This window comes from Neoarius graeffei, chromosome 12, assembly GCF_027579695.1.
Source record: "Neoarius graeffei isolate fNeoGra1 chromosome 12, fNeoGra1.pri, whole genome shotgun sequence".
NCBI lineage: Eukaryota > Metazoa > Chordata > Actinopteri > Siluriformes > Ariidae > Neoarius > Neoarius graeffei.
This window is the reverse complement of record NC_083580.1, coordinates 30,639,489-30,660,820: the sequence shown is the minus strand read 5'-3', so window position 1 is coordinate 30,660,820 and position 21,332 is coordinate 30,639,489. Positions and strand designations below refer to the sequence as shown.

The window sequence follows — 21,332 nt, the reverse complement described above, 5'->3', positions numbered from 1 at the left end:
GTTGCAGACCGATGCGTCGGACAGAGGGCTGGGGGCGGTTTTGTCCCAGGAGGTGGAGGGGGAGGACCGCCCTGTCCTGTATATCAGCAGGAAGCTGTCGGTGCGTGAGGGGCGCTACAGCACCATAGAGAAAGAGTGTCTGGCCATCAAGTGGGCGGTTCTCGCCCTCCGGTACTACCTGCTGGGGCGCCCTTTCACCCTCTGTTCGGACCACGTGCCCCTCCAGTGGCTCCACCGCATGAAAGATGCCAACGCGCGGATCACCCGTTGGTATCTGGTGCTCCAACCCTTTAATTTCAAGGTGGTCCACAGGCCGGGGGCGCAGATGGTCATGGCAGACTTCCTCTCCCGTCGGGGAGGGGGGACCTGAGTCGGGCGGTGGGGGTATGTGGCAGCGGGGGCGTGGTCAAGCACCGGTCTGTGACAGGAGGGCGGAGTCAGGGAAGGTAAGTGGCAGAATCACGTCACCTGAGAGCAATTAACCTGTGTTTGTGTGTCTTCCCAGTGACTGCGCCCTATATCAGGAGGGAGAGCGAGAGCAGAAGGAGCTCATCCCTGGACGAGACGCTGATATATGTGTGTGTCTCTGTGCGTCCGAGATTGTTAGACTGAAAAGTGTGGCAATAAAAGCCTTGTTTCACCTGATCTCTGTCCTGCCGTCCTCTGTGCTCCACCCACCCACAGGGAAAATACCACAGGGGCATACACCCCTTTGTCATTTTTACTGATCATAAAAACCTCAAGTATCTCAAGAAGGCAAAGAGACTGAACCCACGGCAAGCCCGATGGGCACTGTTCTTCACCTGTTTCAACTTCACAATATCCTATCGTCCTGGCACCAAAAACACCAAGGCTGATGCCCTGTCATGCATCTTCAGCCCATCTCTTCATGACCAGGAACCTCATCCCATCCTGACACCTGAATGCTTCAACCAGGCGATCACTTGGGACCTCAACAAGGAGATAAGGGACTTGCAACCACAGAATCCTCCAGTCAAATGCCCACCGGGCCACCTGTACATCCCTAATCATCTCAGGAGCAGACTCATCACATGGGCATACACTTCTCCTGCCACTGGTCACAATGCAAAAAATGATAGCAAGTGAAAATATCTTGAAAATAGTTTAAATGACCTAGTATTTCCTATTAGAAGAATACAAGACACCAATTCTGAGATTATTAAACTTAGTTCTAGATTGCAACCAACTTATTCCAAGATGTCTTATCAAGTAAAAATATATGTTCTCAACCTTCATTATTGTCTCTTTCTCGTTACTCTTTAGTCTAGCCCTTATTACTCTGTCCGCTGATCGACCGACCCCTGCCTGTCCCTTGATGTCAATTTCGTCTAGTGTTTTGGATTTGTTTGCCAGTCTATGTTCCCTGCTCTCCCCTGTACATACATCCATAAGTGCCTGCATCCTGACAGACAGTTGTCGAAACAGGATTTTTTTTCTCATGTTATTTGCCATTTTCACTTCATTCTCACATCTTAACTGTATTTATTGATCACATAATTCACTGTCATTTTAGACACAAACAATTAAATTTTGATGCTGATTTCTTTTAAGACCACGCAGTGTTTAGCAAATGTGGTAACCTTGTATTGTGGTCTTCAAGATCATATCTTCTGATGAGAATTATGTCTTCCTCGTCTTTGTTGTTTGCACCTGGATGTGGTCTTGATCTGGACACATGGAGAATTGGTGTCTTATCCTGCACAATGCAGTTTCTGAATAAATGCATCTGCAAAACTCATCCTGCATAAGCATGAGCAATTTCATTTTCCAATGCATACCTCGTTCATAAGTCTGATAAAAGTTGCATTTGTTTGTCACATTGTTTGCCAAGTTGTATTTCTCATTGCATTTGTTTACCACATTAAAGGTAAACTGCCTTTCAGATTTTTCAAGTGTAGGTCATAAAAAGAATTTTCCCTGACACCCAATTATTTTTGGTTAGTGGACCGAAAGCTACTGAATTAAAATCGCAGACTTGCAATTTTATTTATTTATTTTTTAAAATAGAACAATTAAGGGGCGGCATGGTGGTGTAGTGGTTAGCGCTGTTGCCTCACAGCAAGAAGGTCCGGGTTTGAGCCCCGTGGCCGGCGAGGGCCTTTCTGTGCGGAGTTTGCATGTTCTCCCCGTGTCCGCGTGGGTTTTCTCCAGGTGCTCCGGTTTCCCCCACAGTCCAAAGACATGCAGGTTAGGTTAACTGGTGACTCTAAATTGACCATAGGTGTGAATGGTTGTCTGTGTCTATGTGTCAGCCCTGTGATGACCTGGCGACTTGTCCAGGGTGTACCCCGCCTTTCGCCCGTAGTCAGCTGGGATAGGCTCCAGCTTGCCTGCAACCCTGTAGAACAGGATAAAGTGGCTAGAGATAATGAGATGAGTACAATTAAAGAATTTAGGGCCACGTGGCCCTAAATTATCTGCTATTTTTTCCTGTTCTAACATGACCCAATTCTATGTACTATGTCAAGCACCACGTGGTGGGCTTTCCCCATTCACGCAAGGCATGATGGGATACAAATTTGAAACAGGAGAAAAAAATGGAGGTAGTGAGTGTGCAAATGAAATCTGAAAGATCGACTACAGTAACGGAAATCAAGAAGAAAAAAGACGTGACGTTGCAAAGGAGAGGAAACGCAGGCCCAAACTAATAAATATCAGCAGTCAGTGAGCACCTCGGTGTGATCAGCTGTTTATTTAGCAACAGAATAATGTAACCATCAGTGCATGGTCAAGGTAAACCTGTAGATAGCAGTAATGCAACACTGTGGATGCCAGCTGCTAAAAACCCCAAAATAAGAAGAAAGTGAACCTGTGCATGCGCACACGGACTTCCTCTGTCTGCTTGAAGCGAACAATTTCATGCATATTATTTGCTAGGGAATCCCCTCAAATTAAATAACTTCCCAGCCACAGAATGGCCTGTTTTGTTTGAGATATTACAGAAATAAACATATATCACAAGGACCAAATTTCAGAGGGAACGAAGTTTTACCGATTTTATGAAATTGAACGGCCATCTAGCTTTAAAGGTTACCCCGTTTGCTAAACACTGAATGATCTTAAAAAGAAAAAGCACCAAAATTGAATTGTCTAAAATTACAGTGAATTATGTGACCAATAAATACTGTTACATGTGAGAATGAAGTGAAAATGGCAAATATGAGAAAATCTTGTTTCAACGACTGTCCGAAACAGAAAGGAAGTATTGTACAGCCTTTGTGTTGGTATGATAAATAGATAGATAGATAGATAGATAGATAGATAGATAGATAGATCAGAAGAAGAAAGACATGAAAGATACACTGTATAAGAGAAAAAAACTGAAATAATCTCCATAAAAATAATTATAGTAGTAAAAGAGCCATTAAAAAAAATCAGACTGGATTGGAAAAGGGAAAATCAGTGAAAGTGAGCACTATAAAGATATGTAAGGAATGTGGGTAAAGTTGAGAAAATAAGAGGAGATAATGAAAGGAAAAGTCAGGAGATACTTTTCTTGGGGCAAATTTGATCGGATACAATGGTTTAACACATAAACCATATATGCTATGTGAGTGGTAAGATGGCAGCCAGATTTTATAGAGAGCTCAGTGGTTCCACCGCTGGAGCTACCAACTGAGGCAGGACTCCCGGACACAGATGGACCAACTTCCTGGATCGCTTGGAGGGGACTCCAGCCTGAGCAACTGTGGAGTGAGGTGCCCTTGACCACTGCCTAAGGGACCTTCCAGGGGAGGAGCACCAAGCTGTGTGAATGAAGGTGGCTCAAACCCCCAAGGACATGGTCACTGCCCTGGAGTGTACACTAGCCACCCTCAAGATGGGAAGGGGAGAAGGAAGAATCCCATTTCAGTGGGAACCCTGCCACTGTCCTGTGGCAACCCGGAGGACACCTGAGGAACCCACACCCCAACCATCTCCCAGGGAAGAGCCAACAGACCTTAGGAGAAGAAAACTTCAGGAGGACGACCGGCTGAAGCACTGCTGGGGCTAGGTGCTGCAGGTCAATGATGAGGGCCCATGCTCCGACCTACCCCTGACCTACTTCCTAGTAAAGAAGGGCCTACTGTAGGTCTGTGAAGGTAAAAATCAACCTACCATGCAGTAGAAGCCTTCATAGAGTGCATCAGTGCAGTGGATATCAACATCAAGTTCACTCAGGAGGACATCAGTGGAAACAACCTAGGCTTTTTGGACTGCAGCATGCACATCAAATGATGCCTTAGCATCAAGGTCTACCAGAAACCCCCACACACAGACCAGCACCTACTCTTTGACTCTCACCACCCACTGGAATACAAATTGGGGGTCATTAGGACCTTACATCACAGGGCTCAGAATATTCCTACAACGGTAGAGGGAAAAGAGAAGGAGCAAAAACACATCAAGGAAGCACTTCAGAAGTGCGGGTATCCCAACTGGGCTTTCATCAAGACCAGAAAAAGAAACATAATGGACAGGGAAGAAAACAGTAACAAATGCAAGAACACTGTCATTCCCTACATTTCTGGGCTATTTGAGAAACTCAAGAGGATCTTCTACAAACACAACATCCCTGTAGACTTCAGACCCAATAACACCCTGAGGCAGATACCCAGACACAAACAGGACAATGTAGTGTATGCAATTCAGTGCAGTGAGGAATGCACAGACCTGTACATTGGGGAAATGAAACAACCACTTCACAAGTGCATGGCTCAACAAAGGAGAGCCAGTTCCGCAGGCCAAGACTCTGCAGTCTATCTTCATCTCAATCACAAAGGACACTAATTTCAGGACTGCAATGTACACATTCTAGCCAGAGAAGACTGGTGGTTTAAAAGAGGAGAAAAAGAAGCAATCTTCCTCAACCTGGAACGACCATCACTGAACAGAGGAGGTGGTCTGAGACATCACTTATCAGCCACCTACAATGCAGTCCTTGGCACACTTCCCAGAAAACTGAATACACATCTACATCAAGACTCAGCTGACTTCAATGACTTACATGATGGCAGAGAGAGGCAATGACCCACAGATCACCCTAATGGCCCTCTAGGGTGCTAATACCATTCACACCTGGCCTCCAGGTAGTGACCCTAACACCTACAGGATGACTAAAAGTGTCAATGACCCATGTAACCTCAATGACTTGCCTTAGATTTGCTTTTGGTCCACTAGAGGATAAACACCTGAAACTCCCCACTAGTCAGACAGAACTGAAGAAGCTTTTCACATGAGAGGTTTCAAGCAAGGTGCCTTCTTTAGCACCTAAGGGTCTACTGTACTATGTTAGTAATGGGGAGAGCCCTGTAACCTCCTCGGTGTCCCCAGGTCCAAGGTCAACACTCTCATGCACCTGGCCCACACCTACCTGCAAGACAGCCATCTGAGATCCCAAAATACCCTCAAGAAGAGCTGAGACCACTGGCCAGGGATGGCAGCTGAAGTAAGCTAATTCAGCCAGTGGTGTCCCCAATTCCAACAAACCTCCCCCTACAAATCCACTACAGTCCTGTTGATTCCTCTGCCTATCATTGGGGTCCCATTTAATCAGGTGGGCATGGATCTTGTAGGGTTGCTTCCTAAGTCTGCCTATAACCATGAGTACATCCTTGTGATCATTGATTATGCTACCTACTATCCAGAACCTGTTCCCCTCACCTCCAAGAACATTAACAAAGAACTGGTGCTCCTGTTCAGCTGGGTCAGGATCCCCAAAGACCTGCTCAAGGACCAGGGGACTGCTTTCATCTCCAAGCTTGTGGCAGAGCTGTATCAGCTGTTGTAGATCAACCATCTGAAGACCTTGGTTTACCACCGTCAAACCCACAGCCTCATCGAGCGAGTCAAGCAGATGCTCAAGCAGATGCTGAGGAGGGTGGTGGACAAAGATGGACAAAACTGGGACCTACTCCTCCCCTATGTCCTTTTTGCAATGCCGGAGACCCCCCAAGCTTCCACAGGATTCACTCCTTTTGAGCTCCCCTTTAGTTGATGGCCCAGGGGCTCTGAAAAGTTGCCTGCCCTGCTCAAAAGTTGTCTGCCCCAATTTCAACTATAATCCGCTGTAATATCGCATAATTTTCGAAAAATTGTAAAAGAGGCAATGCATGTAATGTTGTATCATGCATGTAATTTCATATATTCAATTTAGTTTTATGATTTATTACTGGTGTTTATGTATATAAATGTATATGTGACCTATGTTTGATTGAGTTTCTATCTAACAAAAAATAATGTGGTGTTAGCGCTGTTATCTTTGTTATCTATCCTGCACACTATGTACCCTTCAACCCCTAACCCACTCTCTGTAGTATGCTAGCTGGCTCGCTGGTTTTCAAAGTCACAGACATAGATGTGACTTGGGGAGACTTGGGGTGGATTTCACTGAGCTGTGTGTATCGAGCTCTCTGATTTGCTGAACCTCCGAAGCAACAGCCAATCAGAGCGCTCGTTTCATTTCTAAGCGAAAACAATATGGCCGCGCCTGCGTCGGTAAACAAACCAACAGAATCTAGTGAAAATGTCTTGAAAAGTCCTTCAATATGATGAAATATCGAGAGAACGATTAACCCCCTCAAAGAGGGACCGCCCATGGGGCTGGCAACTTATAAATTCATTCCGCCCTTGCTGCAAACTGACCGTGACGGGCGGTGGGGCGGGCACCCATTTCCTACACTGCAATGAGTGATGTGTACAGTATTCCTTGATTTCCAGTTCATGAGGATTGTTTTCTTGGCGATAGTCAGCGCTACTAGCAGTATTTTATTGCATGTCGTGCTTATATTGATTGCGGTTGTATCACCAAGTATACATAGGGAAGGGGTTGCTGGGATGTGACAGCCAAGAATGGTAGAGAGTGATTCTGTGACACTTATCCAAAACCTGTTGATTGGAGTGCAATGCCAGACAGCATGAATGTATGTGTCTGGGTTATTTTGCATGCAGTGAGAACACAAATCAGAGTCAAAGTCCATATTATATAGTTTCTGTGCAGTGAAGTGAAATCTGTGAAGAACCTTGTACTGTATTAATTGTAGATTGCTATTTTTTGTCATGAGGTAGCTGTTTTTACAGATTTGGGTCCAGAAGTTGGCACCGGGAGTAATGGACATATCTGATTCCCATTTATGATATGGTAGGCTTAAAGTTTTTTTCTAAACGAGATATAATTTTGTATATTTTGGAAAGAATTTTTTGGGGGGAGGAAATGTTGATCAAATCCATGATTGGTGAGGGGATGTCTAGGTTCGCTGTCTCGATATTAATTTTAACTTGGATAGATTATTTAATTTGTAGGTATTCTAAAAAGTGTTTACTCTCAATGCCGTGCTTCTGGACCAAACAAGGGAATGAATCCAGATTTTTGTCTTGAATAATGTGATGGAGTTGAGTGATGCCTTTGCCTATCCATGTGAGAAAATTGAGTGTTTTTTTGTTGACAGTGAAATCGGGGTTATTCCAAATCGGGGTGCAATTTGACGGTGTTACAGGTGAATCAGTGATGTGATAGAATTTCCACCAAGCTGTCAGACTAGATGATATTGTTAGTGCTTTGAAGGATGGATGTTTTTTAACTGACTGACTACAGAAAGGAAGGTCTGAGATCTGAATATCCTTGCAAATGGTTTGTTCTATGTCTAACCAGGTGTTGTCTGAGGGGGTGGGATGTAACCATTTGTATATGTAATGAAGCTGGTTGGCCAGGGCATAATGTTGGAAGTGTGGAGCCTCTAGTCCTCTGAGTATTTTAGGTTTTTGTAGAGTGGTCAGTTTGATTCTTGGTGTCTTATTTTTCCAGTAGAATTTAATAATTGTTGAGTCTAGTGATTTAAACCAGGAAGGGGAGGGCTATGTCGGAATCATTGAGAATAAATAATTTATTTTGGGTAATATTGACATTTTGACGACTGATATCCTGCCCATGATGGATAATGGAAGGTTCATCCATCGCTGGAGATCATCATCTATTGAATTGAGCAGGGGGGTAAAATTTAGACTAAATAAATCTGACAGCCTGGGGGAAACCTTTATCCCTAAATATGTAATATAATTAGTACATAGCAGGATAGGTGATGAATGGGCTGTCACATCCCAGCTGTTGGAGTGTGATGGAAGAATTGCAGACTTATTCAAATTGATTGAGTATTCAGAAATATCAGAGAATGTGTCAATAAGTTTAATGGTTTCTTTTACTGATACTGTGGGGTCTTGAAGAAAAAGTAGGATGTTGTCGGCATAGAGGCTGATTTTCTCATCTCTCATCTCATTATCTCTAGCCGCTTTATCCTTCTACAGGGTCGCAGGCAAGCTGGAGCCTATCCCAGCTGACTACGGGCGAAAGGCGGGGTACACCCTGGACAAGTCGCCAGGTCATCACAGGGCTGACACATAGACACAGACAACCATTCACACTCACATTCACACCTACGGTCAATTTAGAGTCACCAGTTAACCTAACCTGCATGTCTTTGGACTGTGGGGGAAACCGGAGCACCCGGAGGAAACCCACGCGGACACGGGGAGAACATGCAAACTCCACACAGAAAGGCCCTCGCCGGCCCCGGGGCTCGAACCCAGGACCTTCTTGCTGTGAGGCGACAGCGCTAACCACTACACCACCGTGCCGCCCGAGGCTGATTTTATGATGCATATTTAGAGTCTGAACTCCCTTAATGTGGGGGTTCTGACGTATGGCAGCAGCTAGAGGTTCAATGAAAATGGTAAATAATAAAGGGGAGAGTGGGCATCCCTGTCTAGTTCCCTGGTGCAGAGTGAAACTGTGTGATGTTAGTCCATTGGTGATCACTGTGGCTGAGGGTGAAGTGTAGAGAATCTTAATCCAATTAATGAATGATTCCCCGAAACCAAACCGCCCTAATGTGGAAAACAGGAAATTCCAGTTGACCCTATCAAAAGCTTTTTCCGCATCAAGAGTTGCTATAATGGGTTTTTCTTGTAAAGTTGAGGAGTGATACATTATGTTAAACAATCTGCGGGTGTTGGAGGAAGAAATTCTGCCTTTAATGAAGCCAGTCTGATCTGGGTGGGGAGACCTCTTCTAATCTGTGCGCTAACATTTTGGTGATTATTTTATTGTCAGCATCGAGTAGGGAGATTGGCCAGTAGCTGGATGGCATTGTTGGATCCTTATTGGGCTTAAGGAGAAGTGAAATTGAAACTGTGGTGATACTAGCTGGAAGTCTTTTTTTGCTTTTGTTTTGATTTGATTCATTGATCATCCTGATAAAAAAGTGGAGCCAAAATGGACCAAAATTGTTTGTAGAACTCAGCAGGGAAGCCATCTGGACCTGGTGCTTTGTTATTAGGCATACGTTTAAGAGCCTCGAACAGTTCTTGTTGAGTTATAGGTGACTCTAGTTTATTTGTTTGGTTTTCATTAAGTTGTGGTAAGTTGATACTGTTAAGAAATGAGTCAATGGCGTTCTGGTTGGGGTTTATTTCTGAAGAGTATAGTTTATTGTAAAAATTGTAGAAAACCTGACTTATTTCTTCAGGTAAGCTGGTTAGCTTCCCTGCTGAGTTCTTTATGACTGGGATTGTTGCTTTTTCTATGTTCCATCTGATTTGATTTGCTAAGTATTTACCTGATTTATTGCTATAGTGGAAATTTTCTTGCCTTAAACGATGGATCATAAATTGAGTTTGTTTATTAAGTATTTCATTGATTTTGAATTTACATTTCCTTAGTTCAATCTGCGTTTCTTCTGTTGGGTTACTTGCGTCAATCTCTTCCAATTGTTTAATTTTGTTATTTAGTTCTACTTCCTGTTCTTTTTCTTTCTTTTTTTGTATACTGAAAATGAGATTATTCTTCCTCTAAGCACTGCCTTTCCTGTTTCCCACAGAAGGGAAGGAGATGATCCAGAGGAATCATTCATTTCTAGAAAGTATGCCCACTCTTTCCTAATAAAACTGTTAAATTTGGGGTCTTGCAAGGGGGAAATATTGAAGCGCCATCTATTACTATATTTCTGTGGGGGGGTTCTGTTCCATTTGATTGTTACAGGGGCATGATCACTAATGACTATGGGATGAATTGTTGAATCAGAGATATTTGGCATGATAGAATTGCTAGTGAGAAAATAGTCAATGCGGGAATAAGAGTGGTGGACTGGTGAGAAAAAAATAGTAGTCTTTAGAGTCTGGGTGCTGAAGCCGCCAACTATCAACAAGGCCAAAATCTCTCATGAACTGTTTTATTGTTTTTGTGGATTGCCAAATTCGTTTGTTTTTTGAATGATCAGATCTATCTATTGTGGGGTCTAAAACTGTATTGAAGTCGCCTGCAATTATGATGGGACAGTCAGATAAAGTTGAGATGGAAACAAAAAGGTTCTGAAAGAAAACTGGATCATCTGTGTTAGGGCCATAAACATTAGCAGTTGCAACAGGGGTGTTGTTAATTGAAATGTTTATAATGATAAAATGTCCTTCTGGGTCTGTGATAGTGGTGTTATGAGTGAAGGAGATTCTTTTGTTAATCAAGATGCAAACTCCCCTCTGTTTTGTGTTGTAATGTGCTGAGAACAAGTGACTGAATTGTGTTGATTTGATACGGGTGTAATCTGATTCTGAGAGGTGAGTTTCTTGTAAGAGGCATATGTCAGCTTTTAAATTATCCAAATGATTTAAGACTTTGATCCTCTTTGCCTGAGATCCAATCCCACGGATGTTCCAAGTCAGCAATGTAAGTGATGCTATGTTCTGATCTTAAAGGTATGAAAATGTGTGATGAAAAGATGGGCTGTGTGTGTGTGTGAGGGTGTGAGCAAGCATGTATATGGCTTAAAAAGAAGAGGGGGAAGAGAGGGAGAGGGATAGGTATGTAGCATAGCATATATACGAGTTGTACAAGAAAGGGGGTGGGATAGATACAAAATAAAGTAGAAGAAATCTGGTTCTGAAATGGTGACAACATGATAATTTCCTGTTTAGTATTAAAAACATGATCACAATTTAAATTCAGCCTTTAGACATATTGAACAAAAATAGACAGGACATACGAGCCGACATATAAAGACACAACACATTGAAATACACTGAACATTGAGAGAAAAAATGAGATGGAGTAAACAAAAGGAAAAGAGAGAGAGGCTTAGAAAGAGAAAAAGGTGTGGAGACAGAGTTCGATGCATCAGAGTCAATACAGTAAGTTAGGGGGAGGGAAGAGTGACAAAATTACAGTCAAGATAAATATTGGCATGGGGTATGATTTGCTATAACCAGGTGGTGATATTGCAGTCACGGTAGAGTGTTCCATTGACGTACAGCTTGTCGACAGACAGTGTGGCACGTTTACCTTCTTGCCTGAGTTGTTTCATTATAGGCAAGAAGGCTCTTCTTCTTTCCTGGATTTCTTGTGAGAATTGGTCGTTTAATCCATATGATGTGCCTTTCAGTTCTTTTCCTTTGTTTTCTATGTTTCTATGAGGGCACGGATTGAGAAGTTTTGGTGGAAGGTGGATAGATAGTTCGAGGGCGATGTTACACTGAGACTATCGCAAGACTTTGGGTGAGAGCCAACATGGCGGCACGCTGAATACCGTTTGTAAACACAGGATTACAGGAATAATCTTTTTCTTCTGTTTAAACTGGTTATTACCTCTCAACAAGAACTGGACAATCTGTTTACCTTTTCCGACGGCTACTTTTTCATTCCGGACACTATGACATCTGAACCCAGCAAGAAACGCCCAACATGTGACTGGTCAACTGAGACAGACGAGGCTCCAGAGACTCCCCCCACTATCGTTACCGCCAAGGTCACATCCATCGAGGTCAGTTTACTGGAATCCATAAACAACAAACTTGATATACTTGAACATCTTCATGAGGACATCAAGGAATTAAAAGCCAGTCTCGCATTTTCTCAATCACAGATCGACACACTCTTATGGCCCTTTTCCACTACCCTTTTTCAGCTCACTTCAGCTCGCTTCAGCTCACTTCAGCCCGACACGGCTCGCGTTTCGACTACCAAAAACCAGCACGACTCAGCTCGCTTCAGCCCTGCTTAGCCCCTAAAACTCGCACCGTTTTGGAGTGGGGCTGAAGCGAGCCGACTGAGGCTGGGGGCGTGAGCAGACACTCCCCTGTGCACTGATTGGTGAGGAGGAGTGTCCTCACATGCCCACACACGCCCCGCGAGCGCGCTGGGATCTGTAAACACCGCAAACCCGGAAGAATAATAATTACGAATTACGAGAATTTCTGAAGCCTTATGCGCCTCGCCTCATCTATACGCTCTTGCCAGTATCTGTTGGCGTTGTCGGTGACAACAAGCCACAGCACCAAGACCAGCAACACTAACGACTCCATGTCCTCCATGTTTATTGTTTACTATTCGGGTCGTGAGACTACCGCTTAAAAGATCACTGAATCAGTGACATACAGAGCATCGTGGACGAGTTCGCGGAGCGCAAGGCTCGTCGTATGCCCTTCAAATAATGCGCGCAGTAGGCTATTGATGTTTTATTATGAGCCATGTACAGTATGTCGCCTAATGTTTTTTTGTTTCTGAGTTACATGTTCGTTTGAAGGACTTAATGTACAAAATAACATAGTTGCACCCCGTAGTGTTGAAATTGGTAAACACAGTGCATTCAGTGAGGTTTGCACCGCCCTCCTTTTATTTCTGACTCTTCCTGTCACCGTTGCAACCTCTGAGCGCTCATTCGTATGCCCTTCAAATAATGTGCGCAGTAGGCTATTGATGTTTTATTATGAGCCATGTACAGTATCCTAATGTTTTTTGTTTCTGAGTTACATGTTCGTTTGAAGGACTTGATGTACTAAATAACATAGTTGCACCCGGTAGTGTTGAAATTGGTAAACACCGCAGTTGCGGACATTTTGTAGCCTAAAATGATGTTATGATAAGCTTTAATAAAGGGCCCGGTCATTTGCCCCGCCCCCGGCCCGGCTCTGACTTGTTCCGCCACTGTCACTGATGTCACTGTTTGCGCTGCTTAACGACATCACATGACGTCCACCCACTTTCGCTAACTCCACCCAATGTGTCCACCCACTTCCAGCCAGCACGGTTCAGCGCGGTTGTAGTCGAAATGCAACTCCAACAGCCCCGCTCAGCCCGACTCAGCTCGACTCGGCACGGCACGGCTCAGCCGCGTTTGTAGTGAAAAAGCGGCATTATTAGAAAACAGTGAACTAAAAGGAAATGTCTCAAACTTATCCAACCAGGTAACTCATCTCACTTGCGAAAATAGAATCATGAAAGAAAAAATACTAGACCTCCAATGTTGCAGCATGCGTGACAACCTCATTTTTTCAGGAATCCCACTACCAACAGCTACACCTGATGATCCGGAGAAAGCTGTTAAAGAATTCATGCAATCATTCCTGAAAATCCCATCAGAGGCAGTCAACAGGATTACCTTTCATCAAGTCCACCATCTCACTTCCAAAGACAATAAAAAGCCACCTCCAATAATAGCCAAATTCGAACATTACAAGCACAAAGAACTTATAAAAAGCAAAGGAAAACCCAACATCCTTTGATGCTGAGGAGTTTTTGGTGAAGAATGTCCTCAAAAAAGAACAAAGTAAGAAATTTTTTGTACACAACATGACTTGCTCATTATTAAGATAAAAGGAAAACATTTAAGTAATAGAGGCCCTTGGTTTCTTTTTCAAAGGTGAAAAAAATTGAACCAATTTGGGAGGCTATCAAAGATCGCAACCTTGGTTTTGGTGCTTCCTCATTCAAATGTTGATGCCAAGAGGGTGTTTTCAATGGTCGGTCTGAACAAAACCTCAACCCGAAACAGCTTGTCTCTTGTCATTGGCCTCTATCATGACCCTGAAAATGGCTGGACTTGAGCCAAACTCTTTTAAGTGGGAGCCAACAACACAAATGATGGACTCCAAAAAGGCAACAGACACTTACAATAAACAACACCAGTCATAATCTCTCTCTCTCTCTCTCTGCTCTCTCACACACACATGTACACTTATTCAATACATGGAAATTGAATAAAGACTTTGTATTTGGTTGAATTGTCAGTGCCATGTGTCATCCTTTCTTCTGCAAGTCTGAGCAGTTCATCTCATCTCATTATCTCTAGCCGCTTTATCCTTCTACAGGGTCGCAGGCAAGCTGGAGCCTATCCCAGCTGACTACGGGCGAAAGGCGGGGTACACCCTGGACAAGTCGCCAGGTCATCACAGGGCTGACACATAGACACAGACAACCATTCACACTCACATTCACACCTACGGTCAATTTAGAGTCACCAGTTAACCTAACCTGCATGTCTTTGGACTGTGGGGGGAAACCGGAGCACCCGGAGGAAACCCACGCGGACATGGGGAGAACATGCAAACTCCGCACAGAAAGGCCCTTGCCTGCCACGGGGCTCGAACCCGGACCTTCTTGCTGTGAGGCGACAGCACTAACCACTACACCACCATGCCGCCGTCTGAGCAGTTATTAATAACAATTATAATAATTATAATAATAATTATTAGTGTTATTAACAACAACACTAATAATAATATTATTAATGAAAGACCCCCATTCCTCCGACCCGTTCAACTGGCCCCCCCAACAATGTTAGATTACATACTAACTCTAGATGGCCTTTCCATTTAATCACGTGCAACAGCAGAAGACTGACTTTGGTGTGATTATTGACTCCAGTCTTTCAATGGAAGCTCATATAGATAATATTACTAGGATAGCCTTCTTTTATCTCAGAAATATTGCTAAGATAAGAAACATGTCACTACATGATGCAGAAAAATTAGTTTATACTTTTGTTACCTCAAGGTTGGATTATTGTGATGTCTTACTGTCTGGATGTTCTAGTAATTCTAGTAGGTGCACAAACAAGCTCCAGTTAGTCCAGAATGCAGCAGTGAGAGTCCTTACTAAAACCAGAATATCTTACCACATCATCCCTATCTTATCCACACTGCACTGGCTCCCAATCAAATTTTGCATTGATAAGATGCTACTATTCAGCTATAAAACACTGAATGGTCTTGCACCACAGTACCTGAGCGAACTTCTGGTATTTTATGACCCACCATGCCTACTTAGTTCAAAAGGTGCAGGTTATTTGTTGGTACTTCAAATAGTGAAGGCTACAGCAGGGGGCACAGCCTTCTCTTGCAAAGCCCCACAGTTATGGAACAGCCTTCCAAATAGTAACTCAGACACCATCTCAGTCACAGTCTGAGACTTGGGACTCGGACACATTCTCAGTGTTTAAGTCTAGCTTGAAAACATATTTGTTTAGTCAAGCTTTTTGTTAATAGCTTTTAATCAGGTAAAGGAACAGATCTGGAGGGTTCTTAGGCATAGAGGGTTTTGGTAAACTGGGATGTTTGGATGCTGTCACCCCCCCGCATTCTTCACTTAGGTTTGTTAATGGTGGAGTGGCTGGCTACTTTATGTCCCATGACACCCTCATGTCTGTTACCTTCTGGCTCTCTCTTGCTATCATAGTCGGTCTTGCTGGAGTCCCTGCTTACATTCAGTGCAGATTGTACACTGTTCTTAACCATTATGTGACAATGAGCATGCTGAACAATCTCTCTCTCTCTCTCTCTCTCTCTCTCTCTAAGCAACAGATACCGCTCCTGATATAACAGTGATGCTGATCTCTCCTCCTCTCTGGACCTGCCTGATCCATTCTGATGCCCTACTTCTGGCTTGAGTTCCCATCACTTCACTCCTGTGGAGGATGGCCCCATATGGACAGCTTAAAGATACACTTAGAAGATGGCTTTACACAATTAATATAAACAGTTTTGCTACTATGGCTTAGGACTAAAATTGCCTGATAACTTTAGAACTGCAGTTGCCATGAACAGTTTGTACTCAAGTCTAAATCAGAAAACAGTTAACCTCAACAAAATAGACTTCATGTAAAGTCTATAATGACTTTCCTGCTTACACAATTACACTATTTGACCATATAAGACAAAGTTATAGAAGTAAGTTATTTATAATCACACTGTCTGTTGTCACTCAAATGAGGATGGGCTCCCTTTTGAGTCTGTTTCCTGTCAAGTTTTCTTCCTCATGTCATCTTGGGAAGTTTTACCTCCATTGCCATCATTGCCTCAGGCTTGCTCATTCGGGAAAATGTATAAATATGTTTAAAATTTATATCTGGAATTATATATATATATATATATATATATATATATATATATATATATATATATATGTGTGTGTGTGTGTGTGTGTGTGTAAAGCTGCTTTGCAAAAATATTTGTTATTAGAAGTGCTATACAAATTAAATTGACTTGACTCAAATGCTTCAGTTGTAATTTACCAATTCAGTGTTATTTTACAATTATAGAATTAAATATCTTTTAGTTATTCTTAATAACCACTCAAATCTAATTTGATAGGTGTTCAGAATTTAACAGAGACTGAGACTGCTGTGTTGAGCATTATAAGGACATGAAAGATAAGATAGATTTTGGCACTGCATATAGCTTTGAATGGAATGGACCACTGCTTTTGTAGATATTCTTGGCAATGTGTTTGTCTATCCATCTGCCTATGTCTGGGTGTATCTGTATATATCTAAGAGCACTCACATAGTTGTCTCGGGCAGACCAGCTGGGGTAGAGTTGCATATGAAGCTGCCGCTCTTTCCTGGCAAGCTCATAGTACTTAGCCTGTTCCTCACGTGTCAGAGCATGCCACTGTAAAACACATGTAAAACATGTGTAAAACACACAATTTATTTGCTTTCAGTTATAAACCTTAAGGGGGGGGGGAAAGAGTATACAACCCCATTTCCAAAAAGGGTGGGCCGTTGTGTAAAATGTAAATAATAAATAATGTAATAAATAATAAACAATGTTATGATTCGCAAATCATGGAAACCCTATATTTCAGAGAAAATAACATAAGGACAATGTATCAATTGTTGAAACTGAGAAATCTTTTTTTTTTTTTTAATATATACAGGTAGTCGTCAACTTATGACTGTGTTTGGTTATGACTGACCGGTCGTAAACTAATCTGGTCGTAAGTCGGCCTATGCTAAATGAATGCAAGTATATTGTGATGTGTAATGATATTGTAATCATCTTAAAGTCTTATTTTATCAACATTTTCTTATTTCATTACCTTGGCTCATTATTTGGTTTAAGTCAAACACTGCATACTACAATGCATACAGTACAATTCGTTTCATATGTGCAAAACAAAAAATATGAAATACAGGTGTGAAAAATAGAAAACATTTTAGTTTGAAACATACCAAAATACAAATGTAAAACACAGCAAAATACAAAATTTAGTGACCGCTGGCATCACTGGTGCTTGGCTGTGGGTCATTTACGTCATCATCAGCTGTTGCAGCACTCGGGCTGGCGGGAGCATTTGCTCATTTCATAACCAGGAGCTGGGGCAAACTGTATGACAGAGTGCGCGAGGGAGCATGAGAGAGACTGCACATGTGCCTGGAGCTGGGGCGGAAACTGTATGACGGAGTGCGCGAGGGAGCGCAAGAGAGACTGCGCATGTGCCTGGAGCTGGGGCGGAAACTGTTGTACGCGGTGAGAGGTGCTGCCGGGAGCTAGGGCGGAAACTGTCGTACACTCAGCTAGCTCAGCTGGGAAACACTTGCCAGTCATAACCAGACGGTTGTAAAGTCGATCGGTCGTAAGTTGCATCGGTCGTAAGTCGACGACTACCTGTACTCATTTTGAATTTAGTCCCCACAACATGTTTCAAAAATATTGGGATGGGGCAGCAAAAGACTGGAAAGGTTGTGAAATGTAACAAAAAACTAAGGTTAACTTGCAACAGGTCAGTAACATGTACATCCCAGAGTATCCCAGAGAGGCTGAGTTTCTTAGAAGTAAAACTGGGGAGGGGTTCACCACTAGGTGAAAAATGGTGAGGACAATAATAGTACAACAATTTAAGAATAATGTTCCTCAATGTAAGATTGCAAAGATTTTGGGGATCATATCATCTACAGTACATATTATCATTAAAACACTGAGAGAATCTGGAGAAGTCGCTGTGTACAAAGGACAAGGCCAAAAACCAAAATTTTCTGAAAACCACTGTCTGTGAACACAGTTCATCACTGCATCCACAAATGCCAGATAAAACTATATATAAACAATATCTAGAAACATGACCATTGTCTCTGGGATCAAGCTCATTTACTATGGAATGAGGTGAAGTGGAAAACTGTCCTGTAGAATGACGAATTGAAATGTGAAATTCTTTTTGGAAAGCATGGACATGTCCTCTGAGCTAAAGAAGAGAGGTACCATCTGGCTTGTTATCAATGCACAGTTCAAAAGCTAGCATCTGTGATGGTATGGGGGTCCATTAGTGCATATGGCATGGGGAGCTTGCACATCTGGGAAGGCAAAATTCATGCTGAACGATATTGTGGCAGCGGGGGCGTGGTCAAGTGTCAGTCTGTGAATGGAGGGCGGAGTTAGGGAAGGTAAGTGGCAGAATCACTACACCTGATGGGAATTAACCTGTGTTTGTGCGTCTTCCCTAGTGACCGTGCCCTATAAAGGAGAGGGAGAGCAGAGGAAGGGAGCTCTCCCCCAACTTGGATGCTTGTGTGCGTGTGTGTATGAGAGAGTGAATATAAAAGCTGAAAAGCTAAATAAAAAAGTTTTTGAGAACTCAGTTCTGGCCTGCTGTGCTTCTGTGCTCCACCCACTTAGAACTCTTGCTACAAATATATACAGATTTTGGAGTAACATGCTGTCATCCAGATGACATGTTTTTCAGGGAAGGCCTTGCTTATTGCAGCAAGACAATGCCAAACCACATTCTACATGCATTAAAACTGCATGTCTCAGTAGTAAGAGAATGTGGATGCTAATCTGGCCTGTTTGCAGTAAAGACCTCTCTCCATTTGAAAACATTTGGTGCATTATGAAGCACAAAATATGACAAAGGAGGCTCTGAACTACTGAGCAACTGAAATTGTATTTCAGGAAAGAATTGGACACCATTTCACTTTCAAAACTATAACAATTGGTATTCTCAGTTCCCAAATATTTACATAGTGTTGTTAAGAGTACAGATGAAGCAACACAGTGATAAACGTTCCCCTGTCCCAACTTTCTTGAACTGTATTGCTGGCATCTGTCAGTAAAGGTGGCTGAAGATGAATGTAACTGCAGGAAGGTTTATTGACACACAGACAAACAACACAAAAGCATAAGGAAAAAGCAGAGTCAGGAAACAGGCAAGGGTCATTAGAAGTATGAACAGAACATTAGAGACAACATAAAAGGCAGAATCAAAATAAACAGAACAAGGTCAAGAGCCAGAGTAAACACAGGGCTAGGCAACATGACACACAGGGTACAATGCATATATTTCACAAAGTCCTTTAGTTATTGCCATCCTTATAAGTGCCTGCTGATTGCAATCTAATCCAAGACAGGTGCATGTGATATGTATGCGCAGCACACAAATGTGCATGGACAAGAGTAACAGTTCAAAGCAAGTGGACATGATAGGACCCCCCAAGAACTCCCTCCAGGAGCTAAAAACCTCCTTGGCTGGCCCTGGAGAAGAGGACCGGGCACTGGACAAAGTCCCCTTGGAGCTCTGCTTTGGCTCAGGTAGGACATGACACTGGAACCTGGACATAAGCAGAGGCCTGGGTTCCAGTCAGGCCATGAACAGGAGTGTAGACACAGGTGGAGGCTTTGCTTCAGGCTTGGACATGGGGATGAGGATAATCAGGGGTGCAGGCATAAACATGAGCATGGATTCTGGCACAGACATGGGCTTGAACTTGGGCATGGACGTGAGCTCAGGCACAGGCATAGCTTTTGGTTCAGGTATAGACATGGGTTCAGCCAGTGACATGGGTTTGAGCATGGGCATGGACTTGAAAATGGGCATGGACTCAGGCATTGGCATGAACTCAGATGTGGACCTGGGCATAAGCATGAGCATGGATTCTGGTGTCAGAATGGGCATGGACTCGAACATGGGCATGAACTCAGGCATCAGCATGGGCATGAACTCACGCCTGGACCTGGGTGTGAGCATGGACATAGACACTGGCAACAGCATGGGCATGAACTCAGGACTGGACCTGGGCTTGATCATGGGCATAGACCCTGGCATCAGCATGGGCATGAACTCAGGCATGGACCTGGGTTTGAATTCTGACCTTGGCATAGGCTTTGGCGTTAGCATGGACATCTGCTTGGACTCAGACATGGGCAAAGACTTGGATAAATATTAAATGTAATCATGATATTTAATATTGAATAACGATAATGATATTTTAATTTACTTGCCTTTCCAAGACAACTATGTTAACCATGTAGAACAAGGGCTTCACAGACTACTGCAAAAATCACTTATACAGTGGATATAAAAAGTGTGCACACCCTGTTAAAATGATGTTTTTTTTTTTACATCAGAAATCCTATGAGACCACGATAAATAATTTCAAAACTTTTCCCACCTTTAATGTGACCTATAGCCTGTACAATTCAATTGAAAAACAAACAAATCTGTTAGGGGGAAAAACATAAAAAATAAGAAATGTACAATAAGCTGGTTGCATAAGTGTGCACACCCTTCAACTAGTACTTTGTTGAAGCACCTTTTAATTTAATTATAGTATTCAGTCTTTTTGGGTAGGGGTCTATCATATTTAGACAATATTTGCCCATTCATCCTTGCAAAAGCACTCCAAATCTGTCAGATTGTGAGGGCATCTCTTGTGCACAGCCCTCTTCAGGTCATCCCACAGATTTTCAATTGGATTTAGGTCTCGGATCTGGCTGGGCCATTCCGAAACTTTTTTGGGGTCACTGTTATACTGAAAGATGAAATTCATCTTCAGCTTTCTAGCAGACAACTGAAGATTTTGGGCCAAAATTGACTGGTATTTAGAACTGTTCATAATTTCCTCCACCTTGACTAAAGCCCCTGTTCCAGCTGAAGAAAAACAACCCCAAAACATGATGCTGCCACCACCATGCTTCACAGTGGGTAATGGTGTTCTTTTGGTGATGCAGTGTTGTTTTTGCACCAAACATACCTTTTGGAATTGTGGCCAAAATGTTCAACCTTGGTTTCATCAGACCATAACACATTTTCCCACATGCTTTCGGGAGAGTTGATGTATTTTTATTTTTTTTGCAAAATTTAGCCGGGCCTGGATGTTTTTCTTTGACCCTACCTCGTAGTCCAGACATATGGAGAATACGGGAGATTGTTGTCACATGTAGTACACAACCAGTACTTGCCAGAAATTCCTGCAGCTCCTTCAGTGTTGCTGTAGGCCTCTTGGCAGCCTGCCTGA

General features: G+C 42.9%; 1 protein-coding gene across 7 annotated transcripts in view; it reads right to left on the bottom strand.

Moving 5' to 3' along the window:
- tcf7 (transcription factor 7) overlaps nucleotides 1-21,332 on the bottom strand; it is a 346,414-nt gene that overhangs the window by 108,145 nt on the left and 216,937 nt on the right. For 6 of the 7 annotated variants that reach the window (XM_060935781.1, XM_060935779.1, XM_060935777.1 and 3 more), the window contains one exon: nucleotides 16,603-16,710. In XM_060935781.1, the coding sequence (XP_060791764.1) occupies nucleotides 16,603-16,710 (108 nt within the window). Of the gene's footprint in view, nucleotides 1-1,582; nucleotides 1,689-16,602; nucleotides 16,711-21,332 lie in introns of those variants that run through there. The other variant, XM_060935782.1, reaches the window with a different exon arrangement.